The 20,307-nt window shown below is 44.1% G+C and overlaps 3 protein-coding genes and 1 long non-coding RNA gene across 6 annotated transcripts; 2 read left to right on the top strand and 2 right to left on the bottom strand.

Annotated features, from left to right (window-relative positions):
* Positions 1 to 142: 142 nt before the first annotated feature.
* rnf31 (ring finger protein 31) lies at positions 143 to 15,286 on the bottom strand. Its single transcript, XM_068343991.1, has 32 exons — positions 15,126 to 15,286; positions 14,168 to 14,387; positions 13,498 to 13,644; positions 13,256 to 13,411; positions 13,100 to 13,165; positions 12,412 to 12,541; positions 12,076 to 12,237; positions 11,817 to 11,967; positions 11,593 to 11,744; positions 11,246 to 11,388; positions 10,909 to 11,151; positions 10,495 to 10,827; positions 9,706 to 9,891; positions 9,409 to 9,615; positions 9,143 to 9,316; positions 8,877 to 8,975; positions 8,555 to 8,644; positions 8,306 to 8,420; positions 7,863 to 7,975; positions 7,663 to 7,776; positions 7,464 to 7,512; positions 7,177 to 7,273; positions 6,907 to 7,089; positions 4,534 to 4,606; positions 3,339 to 3,461; positions 3,055 to 3,235; positions 2,465 to 2,610; positions 2,153 to 2,249; positions 1,979 to 2,038; positions 1,502 to 1,891; positions 1,153 to 1,268; positions 143 to 1,062 (listed from the first exon to the last, which is right to left on the bottom strand). The coding sequence occupies exons 2-32, from the start codon at positions 14,366 to 14,368 to the stop codon at positions 895 to 897; spliced, it is 4,665 nt and encodes a 1,554-aa protein (XP_068200092.1). The 5' UTR covers positions 14,369 to 14,387; positions 15,126 to 15,286; the 3' UTR covers positions 143 to 894.
* On the top strand, positions 5,022 to 12,003 carry LOC137614269 (uncharacterized). 2 transcript variants are annotated; one of them, XR_011039042.1, is made up of 3 exons: positions 5,022 to 5,282; positions 11,586 to 11,772; positions 11,869 to 12,003. It is a non-coding gene; the product is annotated as an uncharacterized lncRNA (long non-coding RNA). The 2 variants fall into 2 exon arrangements; XR_011039043.1 differs by having other exon boundaries at positions 11,586 to 11,762; positions 11,869 to 11,995.
* On the top strand, positions 14,233 to 18,622 carry psme2 (proteasome activator subunit 2). Of its 2 annotated transcripts, XM_068343987.1 has the most exons (13): positions 14,233 to 14,372; positions 15,762 to 15,851; positions 15,978 to 16,033; positions 16,280 to 16,312; positions 16,402 to 16,464; positions 16,611 to 16,697; positions 16,892 to 16,928; positions 17,005 to 17,102; positions 17,211 to 17,279; positions 17,374 to 17,441; positions 17,661 to 17,715; positions 18,270 to 18,356; positions 18,437 to 18,622. In XM_068343987.1, the coding sequence occupies exons 3-13, from the start codon at positions 15,986 to 15,988 to the stop codon at positions 18,515 to 18,517; spliced, it is 726 nt and encodes a 241-aa protein (XP_068200088.1). In that variant the 5' UTR covers positions 14,233 to 14,372; positions 15,762 to 15,851; positions 15,978 to 15,985; the 3' UTR covers positions 18,518 to 18,622. The 2 variants fall into 2 exon arrangements, with proteins under 2 accessions (XP_068200088.1, XP_068200087.1); XM_068343986.1 differs by lacking the exons at positions 14,233 to 14,372; positions 15,762 to 15,851 and having other exon boundaries at positions 15,858 to 16,033.
* Positions 18,437 to 20,085, bottom strand: lsm5 (LSM5 homolog, U6 small nuclear RNA and mRNA degradation associated). The gene is made up of 5 exons (XM_068343990.1): positions 20,012 to 20,085; positions 19,401 to 19,496; positions 19,269 to 19,296; positions 19,119 to 19,191; positions 18,437 to 18,995 (listed from the first exon to the last, which is right to left on the bottom strand). The coding sequence occupies exons 1-5, from the start codon at positions 20,055 to 20,057 to the stop codon at positions 18,963 to 18,965; spliced, it is 276 nt and encodes a 91-aa protein (XP_068200091.1). The 5' UTR covers positions 20,058 to 20,085; the 3' UTR covers positions 18,437 to 18,962.
* Positions 20,086 to 20,307: the final 222 nt, after the last annotated feature.

Below are 20,307 nucleotides of genomic sequence, written 5' to 3'. Positions count from 1 at the left end.
GTCAGTAAAACTCTGCTAACACCAAGTCTGCACTCTGTAGTCGAGGTAAACTGTAATTTACCAACTTATAAATGTGTCTCCTCTTTAAAAGCTTGGGTTATTTTCATACTGGGCTATAATAAACACAAAAGTCACGAGTTGCTAACAGCAACTAACAAGTTTAATGTGTGAACCAGTAGAACAAAATGTTTTTTTTTTAACTTCAGTGCTAACTTAAAAACGAAACGCTAGAAAAATGAAAAATGTTTCACATGAGATGTTAATTATTTGGATTATTTCCTGTCCTGTTAATACTCTGTGTACCACCATAAATGTAACCTGTGACCCTTTCCAGGAGTCCCGACCCACAGGTCGTAAACCACTAACTCAGAGAAAGAAAAGACATTTCCACAGTTGTAGAACAACGACTAGAACTAACAACTGACAGACAGATAACGTGTATTTGTTGCTTTCTAATAGTGCAAAATTGAATATAGTTTACTGTCATATGTGATGATGAATAGGAAGTGAAGATGGAAGCCTGTAGCTTTTTAATGTGAAAAAAGTCACATTTCCTGTTTGAAGGTGACTTCAGTGGGTTTAAATGTAGTGCTTCCAGTGCATCATCTGATTTCTGTGAGGACTTGAAGGGGAACGCCATCCAATAAATCTCAATTAGTATTTTCGGGGTAAAAAAAAGTCCAATATTTAGGATGGTTTTCAGGGCTGAGTGATGTGTGTGTTCAGGTGTGTTACAGCGTCAGTCTGAAGCCACTCCTGTCGGTGCTTTTACTCTGAAATGCCATAAACTCGCAGACATATCAGTCAGCCCTGTATGCTCTTATTTTGTAAGAATGTTTTTAAAGTGACGAGGCGTCTTATTTTGAAATGAAGCGCCCTTCACTTCTAAAGCGCTCAGAGCGAGCCACAGGCGATGGCGTCGGTTGCCGTGGGCGACACGGTGACCAGGTTGAGGGTGATTTCTCCCAGTGGGGACTGGCTGGCCAGAGACTGGAGGATGGAGATGGACTGGAGGACGGAGCGGACGTTCTGCACCTGCTGCTCCGCCCACGGAAAATTAATCTGCAGAGGAAAGAGCACAGCTTTGTTCCAGAACCACCGGCAAAGAAGAGGGTGGGGCTTTATAACGGGGGGCGGGGCCAGGGCGTTCACCTGAACGATGATGAGTTTCCCAGACAGGTCCTCGGCGTCGCTCAGCCCTTCGCCGAAACACAGAGTGACGCCGCACTGAGGAGGGTCGCCGCCGTTGGAGTGGAAGTGATCCAGTTCTGGGAAAAAGTAGATCCAATGGATTTATTTTGCTGGACTGACGAGAAAAACAACGATGGCATCAAATTCCCAAATTATCATTATTAAAATTGGGCGTTTCGCATAATCAGATCTCGATGCAAAAAATGGGTGAAAGTAAAAAAACACCTCGAGATACGAGTTTAATCCGTTCCATGACTGAGCAGTTTTTAGCAGCCAACAGACATGCTAAAAACTGTCCAGTCGGACTCACGTTGTCTGAAGGCGTCTTTGCTGAACAGCAGCACCGGCTCCTGGTTCCTCTCCATCTTGTGGTGCACCGGTTGGGTGGTGTGCGGCCCCGTCCAGAAGACCCGCCCCTGGCAGAAGCGCTTGCCGTACACCCCCTGCGGCGTGGAGGTCAGCACCACCCCTTTCTCCATGAAGGGCAGCAGGACGGAGAGAGCCTGCACCTGGGGTCCGGGTGGAAGCGTGGGGGGCGGATCGGGGAGGGCGATGCGGGGAAACCTGCTGTTCAGGACGGTCGGGGTCGGGGGGGTGAGAGCGGAGGGCAGGTAGGTGATCCTGGCGTCGGTGCCCTGGATGTGACGTTTGAGGACCTCCTGTCCTAAATAATAAACCACCACGCTGAAGGCGTCCTGGACTGGGGAGGGACAAACAGGAAGACAATTTCAGCTAAAACGACCAGCCTTTCAAAATAAAAGTCAGACCTACAAACTGCTTTCGCTACCTTCTGTGGAAGCGGGAACGCTCTCCTCGATCCGCACGTCCAGCGTGATCTCATCCACGCCTGCGGACGGAGAGAGAGGAGGGTCAAAAAAGACGGGTTGGCTGTTTTTTTACGGAGTGACACGGATGAGGAATCATCAGATGTCGGAGGTTTTTTCTGTGACCCTGAACTCACCGTCTCGCTGTTCGGTGCTGGAGTGAACGTTCTCCGCCAGGATGGGAATTTCGATCAGCTGATCCCCAAAAACGCACTCAGGAATGTCGGTAACTTCCTGGAACGCAAAACAGCACAGAAGTCCAAACTTTCAGGAACGAAAGCAAATATTTTTACTCCCGCTGGAGCACTTAAAAAAAGAACCCCCCCCCCACAAACACCCCAGAGGAAGTAAGCAGGTCAGCAGATTTTCCATTTCGATTTTGTCGTTCCAGTAAAAACAAAAGGTCCGTTTGTGGAACATTCCGTCCAATCGCGTGTCGCCCGACTCACCGCCTGAACTTGGACGTCTTCCGTCTTTATCTGCTTCTCCTGGACGACATCATCATCGTCGTCGTCGTCCTCGGATTCGCTGATCGTCCGTCGTTTCGACCTCTTTGTGGCTTTTGATTTGCGTTTCTTCGTCGGAGCAACCATTCCTGGTTATTATAAGGATTATCACCATCAGAGCGATCAATCAGAATCAATACTTATTAGGACACATGAGGATGAAGGGTAGTCCCTCTTCATTTTAACTGATGCTTTCATCCCCAGTTGAGTAACTGGGTTCATATCGGCTGTAGCTTTTAGTCCCACTCTGAGCTGACTCAGCAAACACAACACGATCTGTTCTGGTCTTGTTTGTCCTGCGGTTTTTGATGAATCATCTCCCAAACTTTTGTTACTGAAAACACATCGCCTTGACTGCTAACAGCTGCAACTGTTTGTCCTGGACAAGTTACAACTGGTTTAAACGTCAGCGCGATGGGGAAACGTCCCGGTTTGGGATCAATAAAGCAAATTTATTTAAAGGAAAACACACCGGGTGAAAATCAGTCCGACATCTCTACATCTGTGTGTGTGTGTGTGTGTGTGTGTCTCACCCTGCTCGCTGACGGGGACCAGGCGGTACACCTTGTAGGGTTCGGAGATGTCCAGCTGAGCTCGCTCCATCACTTCCATGAACTCCGGGCTCTTGTTGAGGGCGCAGCGCAGACGCGTCTTCCAGGACGCCGGGTTATCCTGACTCCCGTCCGTCAGCTTACCTTTGTACTCCGCCCACGCCTGCGGAGGACGTTACATCAGAAATCATGATTGTAACACTCCATTTTGGTTTTAAAGAATCTCATTATATCAGTGTGCAGCCTTCAGGGACAAACATCCTAACCTTAAATATGGCGGCGTCCTCATCCTTACGGAAGTCCTGCTTCCCCGCGTGTTTCCAAGGGATGCGGAACATGGTTTTAGCCTCATCATCCCAAACCACGCCTGAATATTTCCCACTGCAGACCTGCAACAGCGACGAAAAGATGATTAACTTACCCGCTGGAAGGTTTCTGGACAGCGTCTTGTTACTGTCCAGCCTGCAGGCAGAACTCAGGGCTAAAAAACAAAACTAGACAGTGTAATTCTAACGCTCTCCTGAATGATTCTAAAGCAACTTCCGGTCAGTTTTGACGCAAAAACACTCCATGATCACCTTCAGAGATTAAGAATTGTTATAATCCATAATTATGTGAATTCAGAGGTTGTTTTTACAGCAGATTCCAGCTGCTGGGTTCAGGTTTTATGGTAAAGGAGACCTTTTATGACCGTCCAGATGATTGATTTTCGCTGTGATGACATCATAAACACTTTCTTTGGTTACTAATCATGTAAAAACACACACTCCAGATTGTGTTTCCATGGATTCATGAACACTAATGCGCATGTCGGGAACTTTTCGGAGTTGCGCAGCAGATTATCTCCCTTTCCTTGTGTCCTCTTTCTCACCCCTCTTCCTCGTTCTTTCAGACACAAATACATTTAAAGACAGACACACACACACACACACACACACACACACACACACACACACACACACACACACACACACACCTGTTCCACGATCCAGGAGCGCAGTCTGCGCGTGGAGCGCATCCTTCCTGCTGCCATAACCGCAAAAGTCTTGTGTCGAGAAACTAATGGGACAACAGGACAACCACCATCAGACACATCATGTAACTCCAGAATGCAACGGTAGGCTGATGAAAGTCTGAATAAAGATTAAAAAAAAAATACTGAAAAACTATTTTAATAAATAATTAAAACAAACCGCGGAAACATGAACACGTCAAGGCAAATCCTCATATTTCCGCTCCTTCTATCGGGACTATGAACGCCACATCTGATAAACGCCACAATCTTCATAACAGCGTAGTTCAGGTGCACAAACGCAACGGGCCATCTGCTCTCATGTGTCATATTTTTAGGTTTATCAAATGAAGCCGCTATAAGTGAAGGAAGTAGCTTTTTAAGTTTCGTTTACCTCACTCGCGGTTCCTGCGCGGCGCCTGCGGACTGTGTCTGCTCTCCGGGGCTGCGGTGGGACTCCGCCGCTCCGCTGCAGAGAGCAGACGATCCTTTTCCCAGAAATCACGTGACTTCAGAGAAGCGCTCCCTCCCAGCGGCCACCAGGGGGCGACGACGGACACGCACGGAAATACAACATGTACAACGTGTTGCCAAAGGTGGATTTTCACGTAATGTTTAATTTTTCGGTTGCATTGCATGTTTGTTTTTAGTTCGGTCGATTCAAGTTGTTTTATAGTACTGTATTTGACATTCTCAAATATTATATATTTATGTCAAAAATACATGTACTGTATTGTTCAAATTAAATCTTGAGGGGTTTACTTTGTTAATATATTTTAGGGATTTCAAATATCATTTGTGTAATTTCAGGGTTATTCATCTGAAAATATTCATTAAATGTATAGTAAACTCATTTTAAGTGACATATATATTTTTTATCATTATGAAAAATAGAAGAAAACATTTTTTAAAAATATATGTGTAGCATCATCCCTTTGGTCAGAAAAGCTTAAAATCTGCGCCGCAGCAGCTTCCGCATTCAGCGGTCACGTGGGCGTCATACGTCATTAGCGACCAATTTAGCTCGGCAGCTGCGAGGTGAGCGGTTGTGTCAACAGAACATCAAGAAAACACAAAGAAGAGGACCTATCCTTCTTTAGAATACCTTCTGGGAAGCTTCTGGGAAGGAGAGCACGGATAAACCGGGTCAATGTGACCGAGGATCAGCCATGAGCACTTTACCTCGGAGGATTTGGAGGTAAGATCATTTTCGGACATCCCATATTATTTGGATTCCCAAGGTTTAGTGGGTAATTAATTCATGTTTGGAGCTACTGGAGATATTGTATAAATGTGCTTTTGACCAAATTATCATGCGATTATGGCACTCGCGTAAACTATCAAAAGCGATAGACAGGTCATTTTGTTGAGAAGATCTGTGAAACTGAAATAAAACATACAAAAACAGCATGTCAGGCCCTGATCCTTATACGTTCGTAAATACAAGCCATATTAATAGGGCTGTCACTTTAACACGTTAATTAGATTCATTAATTACGCTGCAAATTAACGCACTATAAAAATTAACGCAATTAATCGCGAGTGGCAGCTGCTACACACACAGTAGTTTACCATCACCAAGTATGAAGGAGGATGAATGAATAATGGATCCGATGTAAAGCGTCTGAGTGTCCAGAAAAGCGCTTTAAAAATCTAATCCATTAGTATTATTATGATTATTATTTGTACCTTTTGTAAAAGAGAATCTTCATATCACCGAAGCAGCTCCAGCCTAACGTATCATTTAAATGTAAAACATGTGAAGGACACAGTTGAACGTTAGCTTACCCTTTAAAGGAAAAGCCTGTTGACATCTTACTATTTAGTTTCCTTATTTAGAGGCATGTTCTACTATTCATTTAGAATTGCTGTATTGAGTCAGCTTTAGTATTCATTTTGATTGAGTCTGCTTATGTGCCTATTTGAGACTCAGCTTTATTTTATTTCTGAATTTTATTTATTTTATTTAACTGTATTCGTATTGTATTTTTGAGAAATGCACCTGACTTAATTTGTTTGCTGATGTGCTTGGCCTTTTTTCTTTTGAATTTAATTTATAAATCACACTTACCCAATAAAAATGTGGATTTCAAATCGTTTTTTATTCGCCTGACAGCACTACATATTAATATAAACTAGAGTTATTAACTCCACACAGTCCAACAGTAACGAATGGCGGTTAGCTCAATGCTAACATAATATGGAAAATCCCACTGGCTTTTAATTATGTACTTCAAATACAGACCTGGTTCATTCTGACTTTACTGTCCCTTTAATTATCCGCTTTTTGAGGTAATTTTTTTTAAAATTAGTGGTCAAAGGTTTCATAATTTTCACTACATGTTTATACACTGAAATTTAACCCCACATTTTAATAAAACCTTGATAAAAACTTGACATTAAGTGATTCAATACATCAATAAATCCACACCCAAAAAACACAGTTTGATATATTTATTGATCGTTGATTCATCCATAGTACGTAAAGCAGGCAAGGCGAGATAAAACTCCCAACAGTCTGTGAAACAAAGTGCAAAGGTCAAACATCAGACTGTCATATTCGTACGACGATGAACCACAGATAAATCTCCGACAATTCTGCCACAGAGAAACATGTTGATTTCATTCTCTCGTAATCTGACTCATAATCTGGTTTCCTTCCTGTGAGAACCAAAGAAACGGATGGAGATGGCCGGCGGCTCCGACGACGATTCTTTTATTTGTTTCGAGGAACTTTTTCTCCAAGAGGGACCTCCATCATTTTCTGTGAGAGGACAAAACGGACGTGAGCCAATCAAGCTGATCGTAGCTCGTTCGACGGCGACGGCCTGCGTCTCACCTTGAGCAGCCGGGCGTGGTAAACGTGGTCCTCCTCGCCCTCTCCTCGCTGCTGGTCCACCTGGTACCTCTTGCAGGCCAGTATCAGCTCCTGGGCGTCGTAGAGCAGGGCGGGGTCCAGCGTGTGAGCGTTGATCAGGCTCACCAGGTACTCCCTGTAATGCTTCCTGCAGGAACACACACACACTTTCAGTTTACTGGGACATCGGTGGTTCTAGTGGCGCCCTGGTGAACCGCGTCCATCAGGCACTCACTCGCAGAGCCCAGCTTGTCCCGGCTGCGTCTGGACGCCGCACGGGGAATCGATCTGCTGACCGCCTTCGTCTTTCTGCTCCATCACACAGCAAGCGTCTGCGTCACAGAGGAGGAAGCCCAGTTAGTCACGAGTTTGAGATTCTAAGGAGATTCTAGGATGTCTCTGATCCCCGAGGGGCATCGGAGAGGAAGCTGAGGGTTTGCGTTTGACAGTGCTCGACTTCCTGCATGAATCGGTGCGTGAAACAAAAAGGAAACGGAGGTATGCAGCTTCAATCTGTTTTACCAGTCTGAGTCCCAGTAGAAGGATCTGTGTTGAAGTCCACCCCATGTCTCTGAGGGGACAAAAAGAAGAGTCAAGAACGTCCCATTAGAAAAACAAAATCCTCAATTTTGTTCCATTTCTGCTTGTATTTTAACAACAGATAAGAATCTTTAAATATCTGCACAGACAGACATCTGTAGATCTCCATGTGGGGCTTTACCTGCAGCAGGGCCTGCAACCTAGGGGGCTCCCAGTCTCTGAGATAGAAGAGACAGTCGCGGGGGTGGTGTGCGTGCAGCCCGGTGTAGGTGCACTGACCCGTCTTACACACCGTCTGCGGGGGGAGAGAGAGAGAGACGAACATAAAACAGATGAAACCTCTGAACGACGTTCCGTCCGGACGGAGCGGCCTGAGCTCACCTTGTGGTAGGGGTTGTTGCAGCCGCTGCAGAACTGGTAGCGGCACTGGGAGCAGCTGAAGTGCATGCACCCCCCTTTGGTTAGAGCGTATTGGAACCTGCAGTGAGGACAGGCTGCAAGACAGGAAACCGTACGGGTCAATCCGCTCCCCCGCTGCATGCTGGGAATGAGCATTTTGATGGGTTCGTGTCTAAAGTGACATCTTAATGATCCACTTAAATATGGTGAAAGCGGCCCCACCCCCTGGCGAGTGCTCCTCAGAGTGGGGGGGTGGACCTATCGGGTTTCTCCATCACTGCTTAGAGTGGCTCTAATGAACCATTTCCTCGTTTAAGTGTAAAATAACAAGGGCTACTAGATGCTGCTTTCTGCAGTAAACAGCAGAAGCAGGGAGGAACGTGGAGGTGTGTGTGTGTGTGTGTGGGGGGGGGGGGTGGCCTCACTGATGCCGTTGTCCCTCAGGTATCCGGCCAGGCCCTGCCTCTGGTAGTCTGGATCGTTCTCCTTCTTCCACTGCTGGAACTGCTCGCAGGACAGATCCTGGTGCTGCGGCTCCCACTGAGAACCGGAGATGGAGGTTAAGGGTGAGCCCCCTCCCTCACAAATCGTACCCCCCCCCCCAGGCCCAGACACTATTTTTTTTGTTTCTCATCAAAAAGGTTCAGATAGGCTGCGACTGATTCATAACTCACAGGTTTTTTACACTGGGCGCAGAAGCTCTTGCGGCAGGACGGGCAGGTGACCTTCAGCTGGTCTCCGTCGTTGATAAAGCCAGAGGTGCACTGAGGAGGAGGAGGAGGAGGAAGAGGGGGAGACGTCCATTATTTAGAGTTCACCCTTTGAACCAGGATTCACGCAAATATGCAGAATTTCTATCCCATCTAAGTCTCCCGTGGTTTCTATAGATTTATTGGTTGTTTCTCCTCCTCCTGTTCAAAGACGTTCACTCCTTTTTAGATAAGAAGAAGAAGAAGAAGAAGTATCGGGGCAGAACGAGACGTTTGAAGAACTCACATGGTAGCACCACAGGAACTTTGGGTCCTTCATCAGAGCGTGCTCAGTGAGCTTTTTGTGGAACAGCTCGTACACGTCCACCTCCAGACAGTCCCGTAGCTAGAAACACAACATCTTAACGTTTTCCCCAAAAATCTACGAAACAAATTTCCACTACAGTTTGTGGAGTTCGGGGTGAATATTAGACTTTCAAGACTTCAAGAGACATAAGAGTTTAAAGATGGATTTGACTGTAACTTTAGAGCTGAATCGTGGTTTCCGTCTACCTGTATGTCCAGCGTGGAGAAGTAGCTGTCCAGCTGCTCCTGGTCGTTGATGTCGGGCTCGCTGCAGATGGGACACACCATGTCTCTGATGTGTTTGTCTCTCACCGTGATGGTGAAGTGCATCCTGAAGCAGTCGTGACACATAGAGCACTGACAGGATGTCAGGGACTGCATCTGTGAGGCAGGGGGGGACAGGCGTGAGGAATACAAGCTGTGGATTAACTATCGGAACAGGAACAAGCAGACGCCCCCCGGTCCGGACCCACTTTACTGCGGGGGAAGCTGGACAGGCAGCAGGGGCATTCGTTGTTCAGGAGACGCCGGATGAAGTCTCTGTCGTGCGACTCCTTCACGGCTTGCACCACGTCCTCCAGGGAGTAGGTGACCTCGGGTTCCTGGAGCAGCGACAGGACGAGCTCGCAGCGCCCCCAGCTGGGCAGGTCGTAGAGCGCCAGCAGACGGCGGCACATCCTCTGCAAAACGACACAGGATGGCGGGTGAAGCTAACGCTAAACCCCTGCCGGACGTAACGTGGCGCTATTTGGGTCGAGCAGCCCCTCCACCTGTTTGTCCGGGTGTTTCGGATCGACCGGGGGCTCGGGCTGGTCGGTCCAGATGCGCTGGTGGAAGCGCTCCAGCAGGGGGCGCTGCAGCAGGGACAGCGCCCCTTTCACCTCGCCGCCGCTGAGACGCAGGGCCTCTTCGCAGTGAGACGCATCTCTGAAGCCCAGCGAGTGCAGCTCCTTCATCTGCACACGGGAAAAAACGCAAAAGGGGGCAGAATTAACGGTAAAATATCTGCAAGAAATAAGAATCATTCTCTAAATGCTCAGGAAAAAAACACAAATTATTTATTTACGGGGGGGGGGGTACAAGCTCCTCACGCTGGAACAGAACAGCGTTTGTACGAGCGATGCGTGATGGTGCGTCTCTTTCTAACCGCCCTTTCAAGGGGACATTCATCAGCTGACCTTACTTTGAACGCTTCACCCCCCCAAATACATTATTCTGATTAACAACAGTCGAAGGTCAAACAAAAACTCCCACAATCCCCTCCCAGCACATCAGAGGATGTTGGATATCTACGGTTATCTGTCAAGGTCGGAAATTCCCGAGACCTTTTGAAAGAAGTTCTATTTTATCACAAATGTTTTTCTTCTTGAGAGTTTTTTATCAGCTTCGCTGAGACCCCCCCCCCCCCCTTCCACCAGCACCCCACTTTCAAGGTTTTTCACATGTGAATGAAGATAAAGGATTCCTGACAACAGCCACGACTGGAAGAACTCACAATGACCTTGATCATTACAGGACAACAGGAGTGAATGGCGCTTTTGATTTTCCACCCGTCTCACCTTCAGACGTCTGTCTCTCAGCAGCTGTCTCACCGCCTTCTCGGTGTCTCCCCCCGCCGCCAGCCAGGCCAGCTTGGCCTCGGCTCTGGACAACTTCACGCCTTCGCCCGTGACGCTCGTATCGCTCCTCTCCGGCTTGTCCCTGTCCGCCGCGGGCGCTATCCCAGAATCCCCTGATTTGTAGTTCAGCTGGACTGAAGCCGCCATGGCGCAGATCTCGTCTAGGAGGTGAGGCAGCTCTGACGCCAGCCAGTCACAGGGGTTGGTGTTGTTGCCGCTGCAGAGGATGGCGGCGTACACCTCCTCTGGACTGATGCCGCACTTTTCTGCCTCCTTTTAAGACAGAAAGAGGAGAATTTTGTCTGATTTTGTAGTAAACCGACGGCACGGGAGTTCACTTTGATATCAACTTACTCTGATCTGGTGGATGAGGTTCAGGCCGTCTTCCCTCATGGTCTTCTGCCTCTTCAGCTCCAGATTGACCCTGGGTTTCGGCTGCGGCCTCAGGCCCGGCTGGGGGGGCTCTCTGGCGCTGCAGGGGGTCTGCTGGAGGGACTGGGGCAGAGAAACACCCGTGGAGTCTTTGGATGACAGGTTGCACATCTCACAGACCGGAGATGGCTTGGGGTTGACGTAGGTGCAGAACTGACACATCCACTGTGAGAGAAGACACAAGGAAAGGAACCAAAGGTCATCATCAGTCGATTTCAAACATTAATACACACACGAGAGGGAGTGAGGGACACACAACCTTCGCTCCGCAGTCGGGCTGCGGTCCTAAGCTGGGCGGCATCGGTGCGGCGGGCGGGCGGGTGGCCAGACGTGGGCGCTCACACACCTCACAGAGGATGCTGCTGCCTTGATTAACCACCGTGCAGCTCTTGCACTGCCACTCTGAGGAATCAAGCACACACGTTCACTTCCTCGCGCAGTTTCCTCATCTGTTTTGTCCTTTTAACTTTATTACCTGGGGTAATATTCAAATAACAAACGCTCGTCTTTTCAATGTGTTGTCGTTTGACTGATTTTATTGCATTCTGGTGCAAACTGTCAACATTTTCTCCTTTCTACCTTTGCCTTCACCCCTACAGCTCTTACCTGTGTTGGGGGATGCAGGAACCGACACAGGGGTTTCCTGGACAGCGGACGCAGCTGTGGCAAGTCGAGGCCGTTCGCAGGTCGTGCAGAGGACGGCTCGCATCTCATTGATGGTGGTGCAGTGAGAACACTCCCAGGGAGACAGAGATGGGCTAGACGACGGTAGAAAAGTGAATTCAGGTTCCTCCAGAGATGAATTTATCTGTAGCTCCTGTTCTCCTCACCTGGAGGTTTTGGCTGGTGTAATGACAATCCTGTTGTGTCGGTTTCGGTCAGGGTGGGAGTGGAAAAGCATGTCACACTTGAGACACAGCCTCTGGACGCAGGTGGAGCACTGAGCGTAGACGGAGGACATCCCACAGATGGTGCAGGTCTCTGCAGACACACGTGAAAACTAACAAGCTGAAAGCAGCGACATCAAAATGTTACCGTCTGTCTGCTACGATGGAATCCTGTCACAGATGGAGAAAGATTCTGACATACCCGGTTTGGATTTGTGTATCTTATCTCTCTTGTGATTGGTTCTGGAGGGGTGGCGGTGGATGAGGTCATCGCACGCATCGCAGAAAGGTTGATTGTCACAAGATGGGCAAACAGCATATGAAGGACAGCCGCACAGATTACAGTCACGTAGCACAGGAGAACCTGAACATAGAGAGAAAGAAAGGCCTTTTATTTAGGCTTCCAGGTATATTGAGCTGAAACAGAAACTGGAATAAACCCAAACCAAATGCTGTCAGAGATTAAAACCGATCATCTCTCATCTGTCACTAAAGCATCAGTGAAAATGCCTAAAACTGAAGCATAGCTGTGGTTCACCTGTCAGGGGGTTCGGGGGTGGTCCTCCGGGGGTCTGGCTGGGTTCAGATGGAGGGGAGAGGACCTGGAGTTTGTCTCCCTGTCGTTCGTCTCCGGGTTGGATGACTGCAGCATCCGTCAGCGTCTCCTCCTGAAGAAAGCAGCATCACAGGAAACAGCACTGTTATGAAAACCTGACCAATCAGGATGTCGTTTCCAGATTTAGACACATCAGAGGCTCCTAAAATCTGTTCAGAGACGTAACTTCACTCACTTTGAGCGAAAAAACTAACAAAAATGCTGTAAAAAAATTCACACCACATAAAATTGTTTACATAAAACAGGTATCCGTACAAAAAAGTGATACAAGTAGAACAGAAATTAAATTTGAATTTAAGGGATGAAATAAAAATCTTTTAAAATTCACTCAACGGAGATATTGTTAATATTTCACTTAACAAAAAATATTTAAGTACATATGTTATAATTTTGTTCAGTGATGCCTACAGTGTGTTATTTAAATTGAGGAATTTACAAAAACATCAAAAAAGACATAGAAAATCCTAATTCTAGACAGAGATGTGTCTCAACCTCTATGAAAATGTGTCAAATCTGAATTCAAAATATCCTGAAATTGTTAAATATTGTTTTTCAAGCCTGTATATTTTATTTCATTCTGACAGACTGGCGTTGACGTTCATGTACGTACCTCCTGGACCTCCTGGATGAGCATTGGGAAGACGTCTTTGAAGTATTCCGGGTGAGGATGGTTGCCCTGAACAAACAGATGTAAACACTGAAATAAGCTAAAAAATGGATGGAAACGAACCCCGAACAACATCTCTGTTTAGAAACAAATACTGACCCTGATGAGCAAGTCCACCTCTGTGCGTAAGGTCATGACCTCCAGCGTCACTGCAGCTACTTTTTCCTTGTCTGGTTCAGTGACGTCTTCGGGGAAACTGAGGCCGTCGAGCTGCTGATTGGTGTAGCCATATAGATAAAGAACTCTCCGGCCTCCCTGTGGACGAAAGTGAGGATCGTCATGAAGGTGAACTGAATGTATATTTAATGAATAATAAGTCTCAGTTATCAGATTTTGCTCACCTTAATGGCGTCCACCGTGGTTCTGAAGACAGGGTTATTGTGTTTAACACTCCTCCAGTATCTAGGCTTGGCAGGATTGGTCAGGTTGCAGCCGTATTTCTCCAGGATACTCATGGCCTTAACCAATCGGCTCAAAGACTCCAGAGCCTGAAGGAGAGCGGGCGTTAATATGATGAATCAGTATCACAATTGAGGTGTTTGAACCTCTGAGTCAGTGTGTGTTTATGACAGTTGATTTTCATCCAAAATAAACATCTATGTGCGCTAAGAAGGGTTTGGTTTTACAGCACAGAGGTCAGAAAGAATTTACCAACTAAATGTCAGTAGTAGTTAATAATAATAGTCCAAGCTGACACACTGTAAGCTTATAGGCTTGAACAAATGTAGTTGATGATCCCTGATACACAGGATAAACTGGTCAAGGCCAGTTTCTCTCCTGTGTCCATATTTAAGATATTTTGACAAAATATTTTTGTCTTTCCTCTTCATCTTTAGTTGAATGATTCCATATGGTATATTTTACTCCTATCCACATGCTTCTTTTTTTTTTAAATTTTCACCATCTGCTTTATACCACATGACTGAAGTTGAGGGGAATACAACTGAATTAGGGTTGCTGTTCTACACACAGTATGTCAATAAAAATCCATTTCAAAAGTGCAAATTTTACCTCAGTTGTGTTGCATTTGGCTGTGTTCTCTTTCAACATAGTCTCCACTCCTAAGTGACGGTACTTCTCAGACAGCGGCAGAGGGATGCTGGCCATGGTCTGGACGTCATTCTTCACATCCTGGGCTGAACCTGAGAGGGACAGGAGGGACTGGGATCTCCTCCTGACCTCCTCCATCTGGACAGAAGCAGGGCTGCTCATCGCTGTAAGAGACGGGAATCTGACAATTTGGATTATCAATGAAATCATGTCCTCAAATCGGTTATTTGAGCTATTGTTGAACAAATCAGTCAATCTAAAAGTCACCAATAATCAAATGTCTCTGCATGCGGGGTTCTGGAAACAATAACAAAATTAAAACCAAAAACACGAAATAACTAAATAAATCCACAGTTTATGTGGTGATAAAACATAAGTTATCAATAGATCCCGTGGGGGAATCTTGATCAGGAATCTATACCACCTTAAAGTATAAAATTGTAGAAATATTTGTGTTTATGTTAAAATCAGAGCGCAATCTGTGGTCAAATTTAACATTAAAGGAGAAACCACGTGACGAGATTAGCCTCTGTCATGACACTAGTGACCTTTAAAGATGTTGGTTTGTTGATCTTATTTTTGTTGTTGTCAACAACAGTAATCTACAAGTAAGCGGGGTTCCTTCGGGCTAACGTCCCACTATCACCATGACCAAGTTGGGGGAAGTCCAGGCTAATCATAGCTCCACTCGATGGTGGAAGAGAACATAATGGCAGTTTAAAGGAATCCGAGTACAGACGATGTTAGCTGACAATGGTCTCACTCCCACTCCATGACAGAATTTCATGCAACACAAGCAGGTGTGACGGTTGTGGACGTGACGATCATGCTAGCAAACCAAAATGACAACAATTCACCCAAGGGGAAAACGAAACTTTATAAACTACAGCAGCTAAAAACCAGCAAACTAAATACGTACTTGGGATTTTAAGGATCCCTCTTCTTCGGTTGTTTCATCCCGTCGTTCCGAGGGGTAACGTCGTTACGTCGCCATTAATAAAATATGCGTGTTTTATACCAGCGGCTCCTGCATCAGATTGTTTTGCCTCTGTTGTAGCTAGCTTTAAACGCGGAACTACTTTGACGTCTTCACTTCCTGTTCTACTTCCGTACGTTTTTATTTTCAAAATAAAAGCGTAATTTGCGCACCTTTAAATCGTCTTGACAAGCACAATCACTCGTAAAACACCCAAAATTATTATTCGATCTGGTGAAGATGTATGTCATTAAAACTCACTGTGCAACCATTCACGTCGGTAATCAGTCACACAGTGTTGAACCTGCTGGGGCGAGACGTTAGACGTGATGACTTCCGGTTCTGCGTCTTGACATTATTTTCAAAATAAAAGAAGTTTACGCATTAGACTTCCTCTCATAACGTCTGAGTATTTTACCATCTAGTAGGCTATCACTATTGGATTTTGTCGCTTGTAATATAAACAACTACAACGAACGTGTTTATTTTTTTACTTGCGCGTCTTTTTTTAGTGTTTCTGTCTCATTTTTATGCGTTTGCTTATTGCTTTTTTTTTTTTTTTTTTTTTTTTTTTTACAGATGTCGTATTTTGAGGACGCAAATCCCAAATTCAATAGGAGGAGGAGGATAAGAAGAGTGGGAGGAGCCTTATTCCACAACAGACCGAAAGTAAAGTTAGAAATAAGGAAATCAAGTTCATGAGAGTCGTGCCGTCCTGCCTTGTCCTTTCACATCTGATTACACTTGAAAACCTAACCGGGCTTCATTTTTTTTTTCCTCTGCATTTTTTTAAAGTCTGAGCCATGCCTAATAGATCGACCCTGAAGATAAACAGCGAGAGTGAAGCGAAAGTAAGTCGATGTTCCAATTGTTCGACCAATTGACGGATGAATGACTTCAGCATAATAACTAATTTTATAAGGATAGTTTGTGAAATTTTCCGTTTACATTTGTTGGAAAACAGTCAATTCCACTTGTTAATGTGTTAAAGACACGGGGGGAAAAAAACCCTTGTGGCGCGAAAATGAAAGTAAATTCCAAAAAATGAGTCAGCATTTAAAAATAAATAAATTATATTTTACTTCCGTTTTCCACAGGTGGAAAACTTCCGTCGATCACTGTATCAAGAGGTATGCTGAGGCACAGAAAGACACAAGAATTAAAAAAACCAAAACAAAAATAAAAACCTTCAACACTGATCAATCTGTTTGTTTTCCAGGCTGAGAATTTGTTCTCCAACTTCATCCCCCAGAAGATTCTCCAGTTGGATGCTCTGCTGAAGGTCAGGTTGTTCACACACACACACACACACACACACACACACACACACACACACACACACACACACACACACACACACACACACACACACACATAGGCCAAGTGGTTTTTAATCTGTAATCCTCATCCAGAGCTGTGTGTTTGCAGGACGATGCCTTCACAATCAGCGACATGTCATTGATCCAGGCTCCTCTGGAAATCCCCGTGCCCGACCCTCCTTCCCCAGAGGATGAGGTGAGACCACAAACATCCAGAAACGCTTTGAGATGCAGGGCAGTCCAGAAGTTAGAGGGTTAGGGTTAAACAGGTTTAGTGTTCACCTGATTGGATTCCTCGTCACAATAATAGTGTCTGACATACACGTGACAGAAGAGGTCCTGTAATGGTAACGACTGTCTGTTTTTGATCATTTAAACTCAATTTCACAGGAAATGGAAACTGACGACAACGAAAAAAAGAAGAAAGGTAGAACCTTTTTTGTTTTCTTGGAATCTTCGTGTCAACATAAAGGATGATCCAACTGATTTCTCCTTACTTTCAGCTCCAAAATGCGGCTTCATCCAAGGAAATGAGAAAATTATGAAAGTTCTAGAGATGGTGAAACCAGAGATTGTTGCGTTTAGAGAGACCATCCTTACTGTAAGTGAATTATGCTTGCTGTAAAGGTGAACAAGGAACTATTTCTTCTGTAAAACATGGAATTAAATTAAACATAGTTTGTAGTGAAATGAGCCTCTTATATTGTAGGTCTCCTGCTGGATTCAGCACCTCATCCCAAAAATAGAAGATGGAAATGACTTTGGTGTTGCAGTCCAGGTACATTTCAATTTGCATCCGGTTCCTCTACAGTGACTCAGTTTGCTGAAATGATCCAGTTTTGATGATTTGCACATTTATTTTTGCACCACAGGAAAAAATCTTGGAGAGAATCACTGCAGTGAAAACTAAAGTCGATGGTTTTCAGACCAACATCAACAAGTAGGAAGACTTTGATTTGGTGTTGAATACAATGTTGGAAAATGCTTTTTCTAAAATTGTCTAGTTTTCCAACTGCTCTAGGAAATAATTAATTGCAAATTAACAGGAATGTGCTACAGTATATTTACATTTTTCAAAAAGAAACAAATGTGTAATTTTTGGTTACCGTTGGTTGTGTATTACGTATATATTTCCAGATACATTTCCTGTATTTTCCAGGTACTTTTCAGAGAGGGGAGAAGCTGTTGCTAAAGCTTCCAAAGAGACTCATGTGGTGAGAGTTAGCAAATCTTTAAAGGATAAGTCTGGTCATTTTCTACCTTTGTCTTCATCAATTATTCCCATGAAAGTCCAAATAATCAATAAATCTTTAAAAAAAAAAGTAGAGTTCAGTCACATAATGTTGTAGTAGTCATTAGTCAGAATAAAGTATGCAGAAACAAAGAGAACGAAAGTAAATGTTTCATTGGTAACTTTATAAGACAAATTGAATTAAATTTAAAAATGAATTTTTTCCTTTGTCTTTGTGTAATTTCCAATACTCAGGTTGTAATCAACATTTGTGACCTGGATTGATTTAAAATTATGATTATCAACATTAACCTCATTACATTAGAGGTTTTAGGTGTATTGCTGTAGCAACCGTGGACTAATACAGTGCTGAAAACAGTCATGGCTAAAGCATTTTTTTTCTCCTGTTGGCTTGATTAAAAACTCGTCGCAGAGCTTTCTTTTGGTCACACGCCTGCTGTTGTTTCATGGGACTTGTTGACAATAAAAAATATAGAATAAGTTTAGAATTAAAATTTCAAACATTTTTAACTCCAGATGGACTACCGCTCACTTGTCAAAGAGAAGGACGAGGCGATCTACTCGGAAGTCAAAGTGATCATTCTCGATATTCGCGGCTTTTATGTGAGTCAGACTAATCCACTCTAAAAGTATTTATCACTGCTGTCAAAGGAAACCTTAAAATCTTCATCTGTTCCCTACAGGCTGAGATGTATGACATCATCAGTAAGAATCTGGACAAGGTGACCAATCCAAAAGGAGAGGACAAACCTTCTATGTACTGAAGCTGGAGACAAGAGGGAGTGGGGCAGATTCTACAAACCTGTGTGGTTTTGTCTACTTGCACTATAAATTAAATCATTGGTGTTGGTAAATGTGAATGAGTGTTCTCAAACAAACAACCAGATGAAAATTTTGTCACTGCTGTTTTATGTTGGCACTTAGTTCCAACAGTAAATTTTGGTTATACAACTCAAAAAACCCGAACCAAAAACAACAGATTGTTGACCATTTAATTTTCCTTTATTAAAAAAATGATTTTGGTCAAGTTGGATTCATGATTTGTTTTTTTCTCAAACAAAAACCCAATCAAGAAACTTGTTAGAAAAATTTTTTCCCAGAAGATCAAGAAAGAAATTATGCAATAACAGCAACAACGTCATAATAAACTAAGGAGCACAACACAGGAAAATACATGAATCCATATCTCAAAATTTTCAGTGATGATTCTCATACTTCCGGACCTTCTCCTCCAGGTATGAGCTGCAAAAAAAACAATATTCAAATATAACTTACTTTTGACAAACAGTTATTTGGGGGTGTAAGGTAAAACATGTCCTCATAAACAGAACAAAAAGGTACAAAATGTATTCTACATTTACATACCATGGTGATATTATTGCCATTGAGGAGGATCTGGTCCAATTTGGTTATCCTCCTTCCCTCTGGCGTGATTTCACTGAATCACAAATGTGAGAATGAGTTAATTAAACTGTTGTAGCTTCAAAACGGGGCGCTTCATGTAAATGTACTTACAATTCAGTCACATCCTCCAGGACCATATCTAAAACACTTGAGTTAAGGATGACAACATCAAGAGGAACCATTGAATTGTTGCAGGACATGAGAAAATCTGAGTGTTATTGGAGTGTAACCTGAAAAGGATACTGACAAAGTCATCGAAGCCCAGCAGGGTGCCGACGATTTCTTTGTCGGTTTTCATGACTATGTGAATTCTCGAGCCGATACATTTATCCACAAGCTCTATAAGGAAAAGCAAAGTCAATCAGAGATCTTCTGTTTCCCTCTGGTACAAGGCTTTGTGTACTCGCATGACATTCTTTATCAGACAAATATTACGCTGTAAATATCTGCAAATTCAAAATTTTAAAATGCAAGGATTCCACTCCTCTGTCACATATGATGAATTTAGTTTGGCTTTGGATCGTAGTTCAGCCAACATGACATTTGTAGGCTTTTTTCCCCCTTTGAATGCGTCGTTTACTACTAACAAAATAGTTCCGGATCCAAATTATGTTATGCATTACGTACAAAACAAAATACATCTGTCAAAACGATCTGTTGAAACAGCTCTGTTAGCACATGAGTGAATTGGTAACGACATGTATCATGCGGGCTAGATGCTAATGTTAGCTAGCTAACATAAAAATAAACACTACCCATGTCTTAGTTACCGCTTACAAGAAAAAATTATATTTTAATTTTTAACACTAACTGATTCATATCTAAAACTTCTCACTTTTAAAGCATTTACAAACCAAGTGGGAGCAATTGTGATGGATTTGTCGCCGTAGTCGCCGCCATGTTCAATTTAGGTGTTCCGGGTACAGTCACAAGCAATCGATAGAAGAACGTCAGAGGCCACGACAAAGTGATGGAACATGAATCATCGAACAAACTGCAACCACGAGGTTCCATTTATTAAGAGGAGGATAAGGAATCTAATAGGGCCGTATTTGTTTTGGTAAATACACTATCGTTTCAGAGAGAAAAAAAATAGAAACGGATGGTTATTTCATTTATTGCTATTGAATAAAAAACACAAAATACAAAA

This window comes from Antennarius striatus, chromosome 20, assembly GCF_040054535.1.
Source record: "Antennarius striatus isolate MH-2024 chromosome 20, ASM4005453v1, whole genome shotgun sequence".
NCBI lineage: Eukaryota > Metazoa > Chordata > Actinopteri > Lophiiformes > Antennariidae > Antennarius > Antennarius striatus.
The sequence above is the reverse complement of the archived record's forward strand: the minus strand, read 5'-3'. Positions and strand labels throughout refer to the sequence as shown.